The following is an 18,272-nucleotide window of genomic DNA, read 5'->3' on the forward strand; positions in this document are numbered from 1 at the left end:
GAGAACAGGATTTTAGTTTGGCTGGTTTGTTCCTGTATTCTCAGCTCCTAGGACACTGCCCAGCACATAGTAGACACTGCAAAACATTGGTTGAAGAAAGAAATGATGATCATAAAGCAAAAGTCTGGACTCCAGTTCTAGGGGAACGTGGACTTGAGTCTGGTGACTGAGGCAGAAACCCAGAACCAGGAAGCACACCAGGGATCCAGTTACTCGAGCTGTAGCACAGGCAGGGTAGGCTCTGGGAACCAGAGGAATGCCCAGGCACTGGAAATGGGACATGAGATCAGCGCTTGGCCTGAAGCCAGGCTGATGGAAAGTGAGTCTGGTGCTTCTCGGGGTCAGGGCTGGTCCCAGGCCATTTGTCTTGGGCCAGGACACCCTGTAAGTGGAGACAGAGGGCATAAAAGGCAGGTTGCCAGGCAGGGCCTTCAACCACTTAGTAAATGTCAAGCAAAGTTATCCCAGCTTTCAACTTATTCCCAGATGTAGATGTCAGCGGATACTCCATATTGGTGCAGCTTATAAGGAAAACACAAATGACTAAGGGGAAAAAAGGAGAAAAATAAGTGAAAATGTTCATTCAGAAACCTGAGCTGAGAGGTTGAGGAACGGTAGCTGCCAGGAGTCTATGACTAGAGGGCATCTGTGATGTTAAATGAGACACCAGCCTAGTGGCTGTCTGGGATTTACATGGTCCTCTGGACTCTTCTCTTGGTGGAGATGCTCAGGTGAGCTCTGCCTAGGCAAAGCTTCCAGCTTGGGGAGAAGAAAACGCTCCACTGAGCCAGGGAGGTGGTGTCTGCAGAAGCCTAGAAAGAGGAATTGGGGCAGGGAGAATTTGGCCAGGTTTCCCCAGAGCTGTCCAAGGTACTATCCAGGAGCTGCGCTCAGCCTTCCGTCTCCTTCATGCTTCCTAAGAACCTAGCTTGGAATTCAGGGCTGCGCCTGCCGGCCTCATTCCAGAAGAGCAAGTTTGTGGACATAGTGTGGTCCAACTCCTTCAGCACATGCCTGAGGGAAACGAGGTCCAGGACAATCCAGAGTCAGGGCAGTGCTCCTCCGGCCTGTTGGGGAAGCTGTTTCCCATCCTGGTTCCCACTGCACTGTGTAGAGAGCTCCTGCTGGTTCTGGCTCCAGTTCTCTCTGGTTAGTTCTGGATACTTTGATGAGCTGTGGAACCTCTCTGAGCCCCAGTGCACTCACCTGTAAAGTGAGGATGATTACCTCAGTACTTAATTCAGAGGGCGGTTGTGAGGACTACATTATAAGTGTTCTGTGAGGTTAAACTACCAACCTTGTTACAAGGTCATCAGTATCACCCACAATGTTTGGTTCAGGATCAAGGATGCTTGCTGATTTGATGAGCTACGGTATCCCCCTCATTAATCACCCCTTGGGATTTTATATTTTAATGATCACGATTTCTATTCTTTAAATATGGAGAGACACGGGGGACCAAGGCCCTAGGACAGGACTGCTTTGCTTAAGGTTAGCCAGTGCAGCCAGTGCGACCCCGCAGAGAGAGGTAGGCTAACTCTTGTGAAGCGTGGAGCGCGGGCCCCGACCACTCTGGCCTGAGGATAGTGCTCCCTACTCAGGGAGAATTTTAGGGCGGAGCCCTTCAGGAGTGGGTGCGCGGGGAGGTCAAATGCCTGGAGGGGGCAGTAGCACACGAAAGGTGAGGACTCCAGTCTTGCTGGGTTTGGCAAAGGGCGGCTGCTCCGTCTGGTGGGGAAGAGGGGGGCCCTCATCCAAGGCCCTAAAGGCCGGCCCGACACACAAGCACCAAAGAGGTGTTCCAGCGCCCGTGGCGTCTTCGGCTGTCCCTTCTGGCTGGGTCAGCCCCCCTCTGCCCCCACCTCGGGCATCCGCGCTGAGCAAGAGAGCATGGGGCTGTAAGTGCCTCTAGACGCCTCCGTGGCGCACTCGCCGCTCAGACCTGCCTAGCCAGACCTCCGAGAAGCAGTCCCAAACCACCGCGCAGGTGCTGCAGGAAGCGCTCGGGAAAGCGGCGGCAGCCAGTCCTCTTTCCCGGATCTCTATCCTCGGGCATTTCGAGTCCCGGCGGACAGCGGCAGCCCGCGCAGCGGAAGGTTGCGGACGCGTGTGTGCGTGTGCTGGAAAGGCAGCCCTGCCCGTGGCCGCCGCAGCGCCAGCGCCTCCCCCTCCCCCGGCGCGCACGGCCCGTCCCCGTCCCCGGAGGCGGCCCCGAGCCGCCTCTGAGCAGTCTTGCCTTCGCCTCCCGCGTTTCCTGCCGCCCGCCCTCCCCCGGCCGGGCTCCAGGACCTGCGGCCGAGCAGCTCCCGGCGGGAGAACGGTTCAGAGCGCGCACGGGGGCGGACGGAGGCGGCCGGGTTCGGGGCTGCCGTGCGGTAGAGAGGCGCGCGCGGAGACGCCGGCCCCCCTCACCGCATTTGCTCGCTTGCTCCCCGCCTCCCGCACTCCGCTCGCTCCCACCCCTTCCCAGCGTGATTGATCCGTCACGGGCGCCGCTGCTACCGCCGCGGCCGTTCTGAACCAAGCCAGAGCCCGAGCCGGGGCCGGCGCCGGGGCCGGCGCCATTGCGCGGGCGCCGCGGGGAGAGCTTGGCGCGGGGCGGCGGGCTGGTCCAGGCCATGCGGGCCGAGTGAGCCGGCGCCCGCAGCCCGCGGCGCGGCATGGCTTCCCCGCGGAGCTTCGGGCAGCCCGGGCCACCGCCGCCGCCGCCGCCGCCGCCGCCGCCGCCTGCGCGCCTGCTGCTGCTCCTGCTGCTGCCGCTGCTGCTGCCGCTGGCGCCCGGGGCCTGGGGCTGGGCGCGAGGCGCCCCCCGGCCGCCGCCCAGCAGCCCGCCGCTTTCGATCATGGGCCTCATGCCGCTCACCAAGGAGGTGGCCAAGGGCAGCATCGGGCGCGGAGTACTTCCCGCGGTGGAACTAGCCATCGAGCAGATCCGAAACGAGTCGCTCCTGCGCCCCTACTTCCTCGACCTGCGGCTCTATGACACCGAGGTGAGTGTCCGGCCACCCGCGCCGTCGGGGCTATGGTGGGCAATGGGCTACGTAGTACTGGACAGAGACAAGCTTCGGTCCTGGGGCAGAACCCTGATTGACCCGTCGGTGCCTGCCGAGAGAGCACCGCGAGCTGGTGCTCAGTGCTCACCCATGGGGTCCCACCAGGCTTGGCTGGCACAGCTGCTACCAAGATTTACTGAACATCTCATTCCTCTGGGACTGTATTTGTGTGTATGTGAGATATAGGATAAAAGACTAGGGTCTCCTTTAACCAGAGGAGTGGAGAAGGTGGGAACTGGACCACCCAAAAGGCCTGCAGTGGTTGCCCCTGCTCAGGTCCCGTTGGTGGGGAAGAGGCGCATTGACTGCATACTGGGTTAGCTGGCGCTAAAAAGGCCATGGGCCTGCTCGCGGGCCCCCCTGGAGCGCCAAGCCGCGCTCTGAGGTCCAGAGAGCTTCAGGACCCGAGGGGCCAGCGCGCGCAGCAGGGCTGGGCGTATGATGCGCGCTAGCCGCTCTGGGTCCGCACCGCGCGAGCAGGTGTGGGACCGCCGGCTTTGCAGCTCTGCTGCCTGGATGTGGCCGGCGCTGCCTGTGGCCAGAGCAATTTTATGAAGAGACCCCGTCGGGTTAGTTGCCGTTAAGAGAGCCCTGAGCAGGTCTCGCCCCTGATGTGCAGGGGTATCCAGCTGCGCTGCTGCTGTTGGCTCTGGGGCTGCAGGCGCAGTTTCTCCGGGCGCAGACTTGAAGCACGGACTTGGACCGCAGCAGCGGTCTTCCCCTCCCGGCCTCCTCCCACGAGGGGAGCCGAAGGTCCGAGAGCTTTCTGTCTCAAGCCTCACATCCTCGGTTTGTGTTCTGGCTGAAGCCCTAGAGCGGACCTTAACCGTAGGTCAGAATGTGAGGTGCGCAGAAGGGGCTTGGAGAAGCGATCGCCCGCCGCCTGAGATGGTGTGCGAGGTTTTTTGGACTAAGGAAGCCCTTTAAGCTCTGGCCGCGGAGTCTGAGACACGGCCTGAAGGGGGCAGTGATTTCCTGTGCAGTACGCTCGGTTGGCGCCGCTTCCACCACGCCAAGCCTGGCCGAGGCGCTGGGCTTGACCCTGGCTTCTACGGGGCTCTCCGTGCGCTTAAGCTAGAGCCCAAGTGCAGACCCTGTTGGAGAGGAGGGGTCGCCTTTGCAGTGCAGACCGTGAAGCCTGGGTTCTGCTTCCTTCTCTGGCCCTTTTTTGGTCCCTGGAGAAAGAGCAGAAATCTGGATTGCATCTTATTCCCCGCCACCCCCCCTTCACGGATGAACCAGCTTGTTCTGCGCTGTAACTAAAAGGTGAAGGAACGGGTGACAGTTGGCGGAGCGCGAAGGCTGCTGCAAGTGAGAGGCTTCCTCTGCCTCGGGAGGATGGAAGCCGAGGGGCTGTGCAGAGCTAACCCGCGCGTGGAATCATTTTTGAATGACATTCTCATCGCCCTCATCTTTGAACACTTCAAGTTCTCTGGGGTACTTGCCCCGCACATGTAAATGGGGAGAGATGCAATTACATGTCTTCTCTGCACTGTTTCTCTGCTGCTTCCATACATACTCTTTTGGAATGGACACTGGAGAGCCGGTTCTTTGGAGACAAAAACGTTTGTAGGCAGGGCAGCCCTGCTTGCATCATCACCAAATATTGTCAGCTGCATAATGTTTTCATCATCAGTTTATCTTTTCAGAAGGCTTCCCTGAAAGAGATTTTGTATTAGCTTGTTTTGTATTAGCTTTTTGTTTTGCATTAGCTTGCTTGGTTTCGGGGTGTGGGTCGAAGCTTTTAATTTTATTTTTCAAGCGTCTTGATGACTTTCTGAGTGAGAGGGCCCAGAGTCAAGAGGATGAAGCAGTCAGAAGGCTCTTCAATTCGTGGGACTATGTAGGAAGCATTGGGAAGGAAGACAGAGGGTAACATCAGCCTCATGCAAGCAGAAGGCATTTCCAGCCCTGTGAAGGGGCACAGAGCTTAGGCTTCAGGGTGGGTTGGACCTGGGTTCTAGTCAGAAACAGGTTAACTTCCTCTGGCTAACCTTGAGAGAGGTATTTAATCTCTCTAAGCCTAGACTTCCACATAGGAAAAAGTGGGATCATTATATGTACTCTGCAGGGTGGTGATATGACGCTTAAGGGAGGTAACAGCCAGAGTGGAAAATGCCTTGAGCTGGCTGGCTCAGCGGCCGGTTCCCTGTCTGGCATGCTGTAAGCACTAAATAAATGTTTCTTGTCTCCCTTCCTTCATTTTTCTCTGGCATGGATTCACAAATAAGATGTTAGATTTTAGGTATGATAAAATGGTCACAACTAAAAGATTAAATCTGTTTGTTTTTCTTGCTTTTGAAATCTCATGAAATGTCAGTGGTTATCACCAGAAAAAAAGAATTCTGGCTTATAATCAAATAATTTTGTTATCTCCTGCCATGAGGTGTCACATTTGGAAGAAGGCCCAGGTGATATAACACCTAATATTTTTTCAAGTCTCCCATCTTTAGCATAGGAACACTTTCTCTCCGAGCTGAAGTAAAAGAAGGATCAGTCTGGTAATTGCAGCAAAATCTACAGAGATTGTGTGTACTCCCTAATCACTTGCTGGCTGTATCACTGGTCTGTAGACTTGAACATGTGATGGATGTGGTGAACTGATTTTGGCTAGTTTTGTTAACATTTGCTGTCAGTGGCCAGAGACTGTAGGCAGACAGAATGGACCTTTGTCCACACAGCCTTCAAAGAGATGGAGATTTAGCAAGGAACAGATTAATCTCATCATTGGGCAGCTTGTCTCGATGAAAGGGTCTCCTGCATGTTTTTTATCCACGGTTGACCCTCTCCTATAATTAGAATAGTAACAGACTTTTAAAGCCTCATTCAGTGACATGTGTTTGTAAAAATGAAACATCCCAACAGAACATCTATCTGCTTGTCAGGATCTCTTTTTTCTGGTGTACCTCAAATCACTTTAGCAAATACTTCTTTGTGAATTGCAAGGAAGATTTGAATATATAAAAACATAAGCAAGAAGCCGGAAAATACAGGTGAGAGGAAGCAGCATCAGAAGCCTCATGGAAGCATGGGAATTACTGTACCAAGAACCTGGGCTAAGGTGCTTATTGGATTTTTGGGTATTAAATTTTAACTCTGAGCATCCTGGCAGTCAAGGTAAAAAAGTAAATATGGTGTGTTACATTTATTACATATTTGATTAAAAGAGTGTGAGAGACAATGTCTTTATAAAAAAAACAACGTTTGGCAGAAGATTCACAAATGTTCTTCATGTGGTTGTTCTTATTGTTTGGTAGCCACATTAATAAAATAAATAGTAACCAAGAAATGAGTTTTTTTTTTTTAATGTTGACATTTCTGATTTGATTAATGCTCATTTTAGAAAATGGAAATTTTGGCTTTGGTTAGTGGCTCAGGGGATAGAGTGCTGGCCCGGCGTATGGACATCCTGGGTTCGATCAGGGCACACAAGAGAAGCAAACATTTGTATTCCTGCATCAGGGTAGGCTTCCTGAGAAGTGCACACCTGAAATGTGCTCCTTTGGTTCCCGAACTCTTCCTAAGTTTATTACAGAACTATTTAAAATAGTAACAAGTGGAAATACATATATCCAACAAGAAGAGAATGATTTAATACTTGTGCACCCATAGGATAGAATAAACATTTGCTTCTCTTCCCTGCCTCTTCCTCTGCCACATCCAGCAGCCCACATGGTTCAAGTGTGGCCCCGGGTGCTAAGGATGGCTCATTGGTCCCAGCCTCAGACTCGGGTGATAAAAATAGCTCAGTACTTGAGCATTGGCCCCAGATGGGTTTGCTGGGTGGTTCCTGGTTAGTCAGGACTCATGTGGGAGTCTGCCTCACTATCTCCCCTCCTTTCACTTAAAAAAAGAAAGAAAAAAGAAAATAGAAAATTATAGCAAAGCATGAAGAAAATAGTAATTTCCTGTACTTAACCTACATGAAGATAATTACATCTAATAATTAGCATTATTTCCTTCCAGTTGCTGGTGTTTATTATTTTATGTACTATGTCCTTTTGTATTTTGTTTCATTCAGCTAACATTATATCATAGGTGTTTCTTCATGTCCTCAAATCCTCTTTGCAAAAATGATTTTTAGTGGCTGTATACTATTCTATCCTATGGGTGCACAAGTATTAAATCATTCTCTTCTTGTTGGATATATGTATTTCCACTTGTTACTATTTTAAATAGTTCTGTAATAAACTTAGGAAGAGTTCGGGAACCAAAGGAGCACATTTCAGGTGTGCACTTCTCAGGAAGCCTACCCTGATGCAGGAATACAGCTTAGAAAACCCAGAGAAAGCCTAGTGATTGGTGACCATGTCCTTTTCTTGAGTGGCTTTGCTAGCGATCTGCCCTCTCATTCCTGGTGCTTTAGAAAGGACCCAAACAACAGCTGATTGAGGCCAAGCTTTTCAAGGAGGTCTGTGTACAGCTCAGCAGGCATTAATTGAATACCTACTGCAGTTGCTGGTGCTGCAGAAAGGAGTAAAACCCAGCCCTGGGCTTGCGGGAGGAGCTGGTGCATAGAGGAGAACACAGCAAGCACATATTTGTCATTCTCAATGTAGGATAGTGATTGTGGCTATGACTGCACATCTTTGAATATACTAAAAACCATAGAATCATATACTTTAAAAGAATGAATATTCTGGCATATAAATTGTAGTTCAATAGAGCTTTTGTTAGAAATAACAACATAGAAAAAAGACCTCTTTTAGGATCAGGTTTACATCTTATAACCCCACTGCCCAATCATGGTACCTGGTCCTGAGTAGGCGAATTATTGAGGACTCATGTTGGAAGTGACAGAAACTAACTTTTTTTTTCTCCTCATGTGAGAAGCAGGAAGGTAGAAAGACAGACTCCCACATCCACCAGGATCCACCTGGCAAGCCCTCTATAGGGCGATGCTCTGCCCATCTGGGGCCGTTGCTTCATTGTTTGACAATTGAGCTGTTTTAGTGCTTGAGGGAAGGCCATAGAGTCATACTCAGTGCTCGGGGCCAACTTGCTCCAACTGAGCCATGGCTGTGGGAGGGGAAGTGAGAGAGAAGGGGAAAGGAGAAAGGTGGAGAAGCAGAAGTTTGCTTCTCCTGTATACCCTGACCAGAAATCAAACCTGGGACATTCACATGCTGGGCCAAACTCTACCACTGAGCCAACAGGCCAGGGCCAGAAACCAACTTTGATTGGCTCAGAAGACTGAAAATCCTGGAGTATACAGTGTTCAGGCATGGCTGAATCCAGAGACTCAAAGGCTATCTTAAAAAAATCTTTCTCTGTGTCTTAGCTCTGATTTCCTCAGTGGCTTTACTCTCGGACAGGCTCTCCCTAGGGTGCAGTTGGCCCCCAGCAGCTGCAGGTTTACATGTTCCCAGTTTAGAAACTCCAGTAAAAGGAGTTTCTCTCCCAACTGTTTCAGCAAGACTCCCAAGATCAGCTCTCATTGGCTTGAATTGGGTTATATGTCCATCCCTGAACCAATCACATGACACTGATGGGCCTGGGATATCTCCCAGCCTTTTCTGGAGGTAAAACTGGCAGTTAACAATAAACATATTTAGGTATTAGATAATACAGTCCAGAGATATAGGCATACGCTTTCACTGAATGTTTCAATTACTTTGGTTGTCATGTGGCTTATAGTCAAAGATTAAGAAATTATTTTAGTCACTTATAGTCAAAGATTATTAAGTATGGTAGTTGTGTCCTAGAGGCCTGCCTGTAAAGCAAGTTCTAGGAAAAATGTTTAAAAGTACACTTTGCTTGAGACAATAGAAAAATATAACTAGTTTAAGCACAAAACAATAATAGCTTAAACTAGTGATTTTCAATTGGTGTGCCACCGGCAGGCACACTGTTGTGCCACAAGAATTTTTAAAATATGCAATACCTGACTTTTTAATCAGAGGCACTAACCTTTTATCCCTTAGATTGTCAAAGAAAAATGACTAGTCAACACAACAATAGCCATTTGGTGTGAATGAATAAGAATTAAACTCATTTTCTGTCAGTTCAGCAAAAAATATATTTTTTGGTGTGCCGCTGAATTTTAGTAATGAGTTTATGTGTGCCATGAGATGAAAAGGGTTGAAAATCAATGACTTAAACAATAACAGTAAGTCACAAGACATTTAATTTCTTCCTTTTGTTTTAAAGATAGCATCACTAATGCACAATCATGAAATATCTTGCAGAATCTTGATTTTTCAACCCACTTAGATCTCCCAACCACAGTGACAAAGGCACCAGACAGCAGCAGGAACTGAATTAATCGGACTAAGGAAAACCACTGAAGCTTGCACCAGGCAGCTTTGCACATGACCCCTTAACCCCTGACCCTCAATCTTTGCCTTTAGGAACCTTGAATAAAAACAACTGGGGAGTTCAGAGTTTGAACATTAGCTTGCTGTTCTCCTGGCTTGGTGCCCTGCCAACATACTGCAGAACTCAGTGTTCAGTGTTTGGCTCTGCTTTGTGTTAGGTGGGCAGACCCTCTTCGTTTTGGTAACAGAGGGAGACAGAGATGAGGTCAGCCCCACCCAGTTATAACTGCATACAAAGTGGAAAGGAGGTGATTTCTCCAAGCATATCAGCGGCTGTTCAAGGGGTGTGGACGCCAGGTGGGTCTGATCACAGATATCTATGAAGGAGGGCAGTTGGGAAATGCTATACTCAAGAATGAAACAATAGATGCCAGGGGCATAAAGAGAGAGAGAAGATCATATCTAGGTCAAGAGCCTCCTGGGTGAGAAGTGGGGGCCTGGAAGGTGAAAGTAGTGTGGACACAGAGAGATGGGGGCTCAGGGAAATGGAGGGTGGATCTCAGGAAGGATCTCCAAGATCACAGGCTAGAGGTGACACAGTGTGAGGTGTGTGAGGAGTACTGACTTGGTTATGTTCTTAGCTGAGTGCAGAGTTTATGGAGGGAAAGGTAGCCTCACAGTGGGTGTGGAAGGCCCTCAATGCCACGTCCAGAAGGTTGGACTTTATTCTGGACCTGTGAGGAGTCATGGGAGGTTTTTGAACATGAATGTGACATGATCAGGGCTAAGGGGGCATCTGGCAGGCAGGCTAGTCACTGCAATCAGTGTACTTGTAGGGTAATAAGGACAGACCTTCCTGGGCACAGAATGTCCAACTCCCACCCCAGAACCTTCAGTTCCCCTAGCTCCTAGTGCCTGTTGCATGAGCTCCTTGTATCTGCTGGGTACCACTTACCAGCTTGGTGACATTGGGCATGCCACTTTGCCTTCCTTTCTTTCTGTATGAAATGGATCTAATCTACGAACTGCCTTATAAGGTGGATGGGGTACAAATGAGACCATCCAAGTAAATCATCAAATCAATGCCTGGGACACTGTAAGTGCTTGGTGAACATTCACTGCTATATTGCCACCATCGTTGTTGTTTCTGTACTCTATGGGGTTAATTATGCTGACCTCACAGGGATGCAATAAGGAATAAATATAACGGATGTAGAGTTTCAAAACATTGTGTGAATGTAATGCAGTGCTCTCTGTGATCTTGTTTTCCAACGCTGGTTGCTGAGAGGGGAGCCGGAGGAAGAGGATTTTATTAGTGTGATCTCCCAGCACATCTTCCCCTCTGCTGTGTGGCACAGCCAGGTCTGGCTCCTTCCCTTACTGGACTGTAGCTCTGTGAGGGCAGGGCCAGCCTGGTTCCCTGGTGTCTTACATGGAGTGGGCATCAGGGAATGTTTGCTAAACTGAACTATAAATGAATAAATTAGAATCCGCTTTCCGAATTAGCATCCCATAAAAATGAATGTTGTTTTTCAACTCTCTTCCACAGCATCTTCGCCCCCCTGACCCCATCACCACAGGACTTAGGTGACCCCATATGTCACAGCTCACTTGACTGCCAGCTGCAGTTGCCTTCTGCATAGTCCCACCAGCACCAACCCCTGAGCTTCCCGAGTATGAGGGCAAGGGCCTTGGCTGTGCCAGCCCCTCACCAGCTATCTCTCAGATACCCATGAGGGTGGCGAGTGGAACTAACACACTAAGGCCTGTTTAGCACTTGTCATTGGGCTAAGAGCTCTGGATTTCTAACTTTATCTTTAAAGGGATCTTCGTGTGTTTGGCCTACTCCCCTGTGGGCCCAGAATACCATCAGCTTCCATGAGCAAGCTGGAAGTGGAAGATGGCAGTGCAAATACAGGTGCTAAACAAATCATATACAGGATTTATGTCTTTTGTTAGTCAGGGTGGACTAGGCTATGCTGTGTTAACAAACAAATCCTGAAATCTCTGCTGCTAAACACAGTAAAATTTATATACGTGTTGCTCACCCAAAGTCAGTGTGTGTCAGAGGCCCTCCTGAGTGGCTTGCCTCCTCCAGGTGGGAACACTGGCTTTTCTGTGTGGGACTCTCCCACCGGTGGTTTCAAGAAGACACGAGGGTATGGAGGAATCCGTGGGGAAGGAACACAGGATTTATAACCATCCTTTCTTGGCAGCAACACATATTACTTCTACACATACTTGGTTGACCAGAAATAGTCACTGGTCAACCTAACCTCAGAGGAGCCTGGGATATGTAGAAGAGCGTGCGGATACCGTGGACACTTGTCATTCTGGTTGCTTCAGGAGTAGGTGTCAAGATGGATTTAGAAGTACAAGAGTTCTTGGGGGTAATTCTTGTGAAAGAGGAGGTAGGGTAACCCTCAGGCCAAAATGCAGTTATAATACTTGTAAAAGGAGAGGGAGAAGGAAGGAGAATGGGGTGGGAAGAGTCTCAGCCTGGGGTCCAGCTCTCAGGAAGCTGCGGCCATCCCAGTGGGGTGCACTGGAGCAAAGGTTGCCCATTAGAGGGTTCCCATATTGGACCAAGAGAGCTAGGCTCTAGAATCCTTGCCTAATTCCATCATTGGCTGTGCACTGCCTGGGGAGATTGTGTCCTTAGCTTTATTAAATGCTGCCACAGATCTCCAAGCTACAGCTGAAGGCTGTTCGCTGACTGCACTCCTCCTATAGGTTCTCTCTTCAAAGATCTGAGTGGCCCATCCGAATGGCTGTCACAGATACTGCCTGTTTCTGCTCAGACACCTTAATGCTTCACGCTCTGATTGAAAGTACTTTCTGCCAGGCCTTGTTCTAGGTTCTGGATGGATGACACACAGACCCTGTCCTTGAGGAGCTCACTGTAAAAACAGGTGACCAAGACAGAAACCATTAAACATAGTATGCTACAGCCGTGGAAGGGCAGCAGAGCATGCTGGGAATCATCTCCCTTATGGAGGAGACTGCTCGCTTATTCCCCATGTTGTTAGGGAATGAAATGTAAGGGACTTTTTATCACTTACTTTCTGGTTATTTTGGTTCTAAAGGTGGGAAAATTAAATGGCGTAGTTTGCCCAATAAGCCATCTGCATTCATCTGCTCCTTTATTTTATTCTTATCCTGTCTGCTTATGTAACGATGTGCAACGAGACTGGTGAGATGCCTTCCTCTGTGTACCTTTCTAGGAACTAGCAGGTGTGCCAGGCTGAAGCCATGGGGGTGTGAGCCCCATACAGAGGAGTCATTGTCTGGGGTCTGGTTAGTTGCTGAGACCACAGGGAATTTTTTGCTCCTCTCTGTGAATCACAGCATGAATTGAGGTTATCTGCTCCATTGTAAGCACGGAAAGGGCAGGCATTGGGTGTGTCTGGCTCCCTTGTAGCCCCTCAGGCACTACTATCTCAGGGCCAAGCACAGAGCAGGAGCTCAATAAATATTTATTGAACAAACAAATAGATCTAAAAGCCTGGAAGTTAGCTCTTTGGTTCTAAGAGGATTAATGGGCATAGTCTTAACAAATTGAGGAAATGCCTTGTATGCCACGGCACGTGGGCTGAGCTTCCAGCTTTCTCTTTATTTGTTCTTTGGTGCTTTCGCGGCACTGTAGTTGTGGACTGTGAAGGGGAGTGGGTACAGGTTGGATGTTCCAATAGAAGATAGTGTCTAAAGCTCATATGAGTCTCCTCTTCCCTGGCAAACATACACAGCATCCTCCAAGATGCATGAAAACCTAAGAAAGAAATACATTTCAGCATCTAAGAACTATTATGGTTTTAGGAGATCAGTTTATTGGAAAACATTCTAACCCAGGAGTCGGGAACCTTTATGGCTGAGAGAGCCATGAACACCACCACATATTTTAAAATGTAATTCCGTGAGAGTTGTATGGCATACAACTAGCTGTGTACCTTACGCATTATCCAATAAAAATTTGGTGTTGTCCCGGAGGACAGCTGTGATTGGCTCCAGCCACCCGCAACCATGAACACGAGCAGTAGGAAATGAATGGATTGTAATACATGAGAATGTTTTATATTTTTAACGTTATTATTTTTTTTATTAAAGATTTGTCTGCGAGCCAGATGTAGCCATCAAAAGAGCCACATCTGGCTCGTGAGCCATAGGTTCCCGACCCCTGCTCTAACCAGTAGTTAGTGGACATAGGAATCCTATGTCCCACTTCCACCTCCAGGGAATGTGAGAACCAGCAGAGGCTGGTCTGGGCTTAGGTCCTAGTAGAAATTATAGGAATAAAGCCAAGTCATGAGCTGTGGTGAGCCAAGCAATCTAGTGACAGGTCGGAGTATAGTGAATAAAGAGGGACCTTGGGATCCCATGAACAGCAAGATTCATTCCAGCTCCCTGCTCCAGGGCTGGGATTGTCTACTCTTTACCCTCCTGTGGTCAGGACTGACTTAGGAACTGCTTAAGCTCATCCTGGAAGTGACCATCTTGCTGATCTGGTTTTAGTTTGGACTCCAAATCTGATAGATTACCAAGTTTATTCGAATCTTGTACAAAGTAAGAATAAATTGGTTTTGAGTTGGAGTTTGGAGTCTGAGACTTCTTGCTTGAGTAAAAGGCAACGTTGTGATACCTTTCTGGGGCTGACTGGGGTATTCTTTTACCGGTTTTCTACTTTTTCAGTTTATTTTTTTTAACAGTCTACATTGCTGGAAGGATAAAGTGTCATTGTCATCTAGAAAATTAGTGGTAGATCCAAAGTACTGAGTAAATGGATTCATCTGTCTTCATCAGTGCCCACGTTCCACAGCTGCTGGCTGGAGCAGACCCTTTCTACTGCCATTTGGCAAGGACACCATCAGTCACCATTCTGATAAAATCTAGCCAAGGAAGGACTTTGTGGAGTGATACATTATTGCTGCTCTCATGGCACAGGGTCAGGAGGTGGAAGAGAGAAGATGATTTTCGTACCTCTTGATTTTGTTCAAAGGCAACTGATTTTGAAAGCAACAGCTTTCCTTGTAATACTCACCATATTATCTAAATCACTTTGTTTCTAGGACTGCCCATTCACTGAAGTTTTAAAGAATGACCAGAATTGTTTCAATGATTCTGGCAGATGAGTCTTGGAAGTGCACTCCAGGACGTAAGACCAGAGACATGTGAACGCTCTCACCCAGCCAGGTCAGAGTGAGTTCACTTTGACCGAAGGGGAGTTGGCTCCCTCATCACTCCACAAGCATTCTCTGGGGCCTAACTGACCCTTCCATGCTCCTTGCTGGCCTCTGGGAGTTCTAGAAAAGAAAACGTTGGAAAGCCCTTGGAGAACTTGTTATAAACAAAGGAAAGGGGGAACGGAAACATTTACGGTACTTGCAGATGTTTAGGAGAAGGAAAATAGAATATAACAACAACAACAAATTACCTTTATCCTGTGCTTAGCATATGTCCTGTCTTTATGTCAAGTGCTTTGATTGGTCACTTTTTAAAATCTCACAACAGTCTGATGGGGTAGGTGTGCATTTTACATTGTTGTCTGCATTTTACAGTTGAGGCTTAGAGAGGTTAAGTAACTTATTTAACATCACAACCAACCAAGTAGTGAGCCGAGAGTTTTTAACTGGATGTCAGACTTTGATCTCAGCAGCTCAAGCACTGAGTGAAACAGCATCTTCATATAGTATCTTGCTCTCATGAAAGCAAGTGGCACGTTTTGTCAGTAGCTGATGCTTAAAAAAAAATTTTTTTTTTGGTGGATTTCACTGAACTGCTTGCCTCTTCCTTTAATTCTGCCTCATCTTCACCCATTTCCCTGTCCGCCCCCGCAGTCACACACAGCCAGCGCTGTGCTCTCTAGTCACTTTGGGTGTGTCTGTCTGCACACCTGGCTCCCACAGATCTGCTCCCCTTGTCCCTGCAGAAGTCAGCCTCCCACCGCGTTGCCGCAGAGTGTTTGTCTTTGTATCTGTGTGTGTCTCTCCTGTGTGACTGGATCATCTTGAGGGCAGCACGGTGCTTTCTTTATACATGTAGCTTCTACTTTTAAGCACCTACTTGGTGCCAGGCTGGGGCTGGTTAGGGGGCACGTAGAGAGCTGTGCTCTCAGAGGCACGTGGGGAGGCCACTTGGGATCGTAATCATGTAGCATGAGAAGCGTGATGGCGCCGCCTGGGGCAGGTGCAGGGACTGTCCCTCAGGTGCAGAGGACGGTTAGGAACACTGACCCAGCACTCTGGTTAGGTGGCTTCCCTTTCCAATACCCTGTAGGGATGCACTGTTTTCTGTGAATGGGAACAAAACTGGTCCTGGTGGCCTTGGAAGCCCTGCAGAGTCTGCCCTGCCCCCCTCCCCAGCTTTAGTTCTCAGTACTCTTCTCTCTCCCATTGGACTCAGACACCTGGTCCTTTTAGTTTCTTGGGTGAGTGTGCTCCCCTACACCTGCACAGGGCCTTTGCACAAGCTATTCCAGCTGTCTGGAATGCTTTTGCCACTTCACTCCATCTCTAGATACCGGCTCAAGTGTACTTTCTCTAACCTCCCATGAACCTTTCCTTTCTGGTGCTTAACACAATTCAAGTTTACATTGTTTGATTGTTTGGTCAGTGGTGGCGTTCTCCTACTCCCAGGGGACTGTGAACTCGGTGAGTGCAAGAATAACCTGTCTCAGCTCACCATAGTGCCCAGCACAGTTTCTGTGCTGTCTGATGCCCATGTGGTGTCAGGGGACAGCTGAGCACTGTGGGAAGAGAATCACATTTGTAATAGATGACTTGTGTGTGCATGCTGGCACTGTTCACCCACCGAGCCTCAGTGTCCTCAGTTGTGACATGGGGATGTTCCTGTGTCAGAGGGTTATTCTGAAGGTTGAGTTAGAACATTCATGTGAAGTATTAAGCATAGGGAGGCACATCGAGTAGGCACCTTCTGATTTTTAAAAAGTTTTTTATTGATTGATTGATTTTAGAGAGAAAGGGAGAAAGAAGAGACAGGATCACTGACCTGTTCCTGTATGTGTCCCGACCGGGGATCAAACCGGCCACCTCTGTGCTTCGGGACAACGCTCTAACCAACCGAGCTCTCTGGCCAGAGTGGCACCCACTAAATTTTGCTGTTATTTTATTATAATGTTTATGAAAATGTAAAATGCTATGTAGTTACAGAGAAACTGGATCTTATTTATGCAGGACTGGAACTGTGTGTTTGAAGCGGATGAAGAAGCGTGTGATCTGTCTGAGCCCGATCAAGTGGGTTTTCTGAGTTAAGTGGTTGTTTCTAAGCCCCGTCCGTTTCCAGAAGACTCTGAGGGGCACTGAGAGCTCAGTGGTGAGCCTCCCTGGGGCCTGGAGGCCGGGCTGTTGTCCCAGCGAAGTCCTTACAGCTCTGTGTTGTTATTGCTGGCCCTTGTCCACCACCTCAAGTGGCTCCACGCTGGGCTGGCCCACAAAGTGCACGGCACAGGGCCTGCAGGCACTTGGTAAGATCTGTGCGTGAGTGAAGGCCTGTGTCCAAGCACCTAGCACATTGGGAGTGCTTAGCAAGTACTTTTTGCATGAGTGGTACTAAACACAATGTAAAAAAGAAAAAATCTGGATAAATCAGGACTGAGCCTGTGAATGGAGCAGAGAGAGAAGACATTATCAAGTAGCTGTGAGGAAAGATTGCTCCAACTGAGTACTGGGTTTCAAAGCAAGAGACAGCCATTCTGGTGTTCCCGTGTGATGAGAGCACATTTCCCTTCAGGCTTCAGATACATATCTTTAGCTTAGAGGGCAGGGTAGTCCAGTGGGAAGAACTCAGCACTTGACATGGGTGACTCATCTCTGATACTCAATACTAGGTGACCTTAAACTAGCCATTTACACTTTCTCCACACCTTGGCTTTATCATCTATTTATAAAATGGGAATAACAATGCCTGCTCTGCTGCTCCATGGAGTTATTATGGAGACCACTGGAGGGAGGAAAGGGAAGAGAGAGAGAGAGAGAAACAGAGAGAGGTGAAGGAGTGAGAGAGGAAAAGATAAATAGATTAAAGTGAAAAGGCTTTAAAAAGTTGTAAAGAGCCTGACCAGGTGGTGGCACAATGGATAGAATGTCAGACTGGGACGTGGAGGACCCAGGTTTGAAACCCTGAGGTCGCTGGCTTGAGCGCAGGGTCATCCAGCTTGAGCGTGGGGTTGCTGGCTTGAGTGTGGGATCACAGACATGACCCGATGGTCGCTGGCTTGAAGCCCAAGGTCACTGGTTTGAGCCCAAGGTCTCTGGCTTGAGCACAGGGTCACTCGCTCTGCTATAGCCCCCCTGGTCAAGGCATGAATGAGAAAGCAATTAATGAACAACTAAGGAGACTAAGGAGCTGCAATGAAGAATTGATGCTTCTCATCTCTCTCCCTTCCTGTCTGTCTGTCCCTATCCGTCCCTCTGTCTCTGTCATTAAAACAACAACAACAACCACAAAGTTGTAAAGAGTTAGAGATCTAAGATATGCCTTAAGCTAAGCACAAGTAATTACGGTAACTCTGGGTTGTTCACTTAGGGCTTTTGGATGTTCTCAATAACATCTTTATTAAAGACACAGAGATGTTCATGTGGGTGATTCATTCAACCTCCTAACACCAGGACGGCCTAGCATTAGATTATAACACTATGAAAGTGGTGAGGCAGGGTGCTGAGGTTTTTATTGACTTTTGCAGGTTGTCTTACAAAAGCATCTAGAATGAGGCTAACTTAACATGTCTTCCCCTCAGCTTTCTTTGGAAGAAAGCCTTCTGTCCCTGGCAGGTGTCAGACACAAAACCATTCGCAGCCTACCTCTCTGATAAGGGTCCCATGGCAGAAACTTCCAGGGTGTGAGAGTTAGTGAGTAGGGATTGGGGATCCAGACCAACAGTGGGAGTCCACCCTCAAATTGTGGAGGATGGGAGGATTGCGGGCTGGGACAAAGCCTGGCACACCAGCTC

At 48.7% G+C, this 18,272-nt stretch overlaps 1 protein-coding gene across 1 annotated transcript in view; it reads left to right on the top strand.

The window, feature by feature from the left end:
• Positions 1-2,164: 2,164 nt before the first annotated feature.
• Positions 2,165-18,272, top strand: part of GABBR2 (gamma-aminobutyric acid type B receptor subunit 2) — a 394,966-nt gene continuing 378,858 nt past the window's right edge. The window contains exon 1 of the mRNA XM_066256664.1: positions 2,165-2,990. Within this exon, the coding sequence (XP_066112761.1) occupies positions 2,661-2,990 (330 nt within the window). The 5' untranslated portion in view covers positions 2,165-2,660. The remainder of the gene's footprint in view (positions 2,991-18,272) is intronic.

Source organism: Saccopteryx bilineata, chromosome 2 (assembly GCF_036850765.1).
Source record: "Saccopteryx bilineata isolate mSacBil1 chromosome 2, mSacBil1_pri_phased_curated, whole genome shotgun sequence".
In the NCBI taxonomy this organism is placed as follows: domain Eukaryota; kingdom Metazoa; phylum Chordata; class Mammalia; order Chiroptera; family Emballonuridae; genus Saccopteryx; species Saccopteryx bilineata.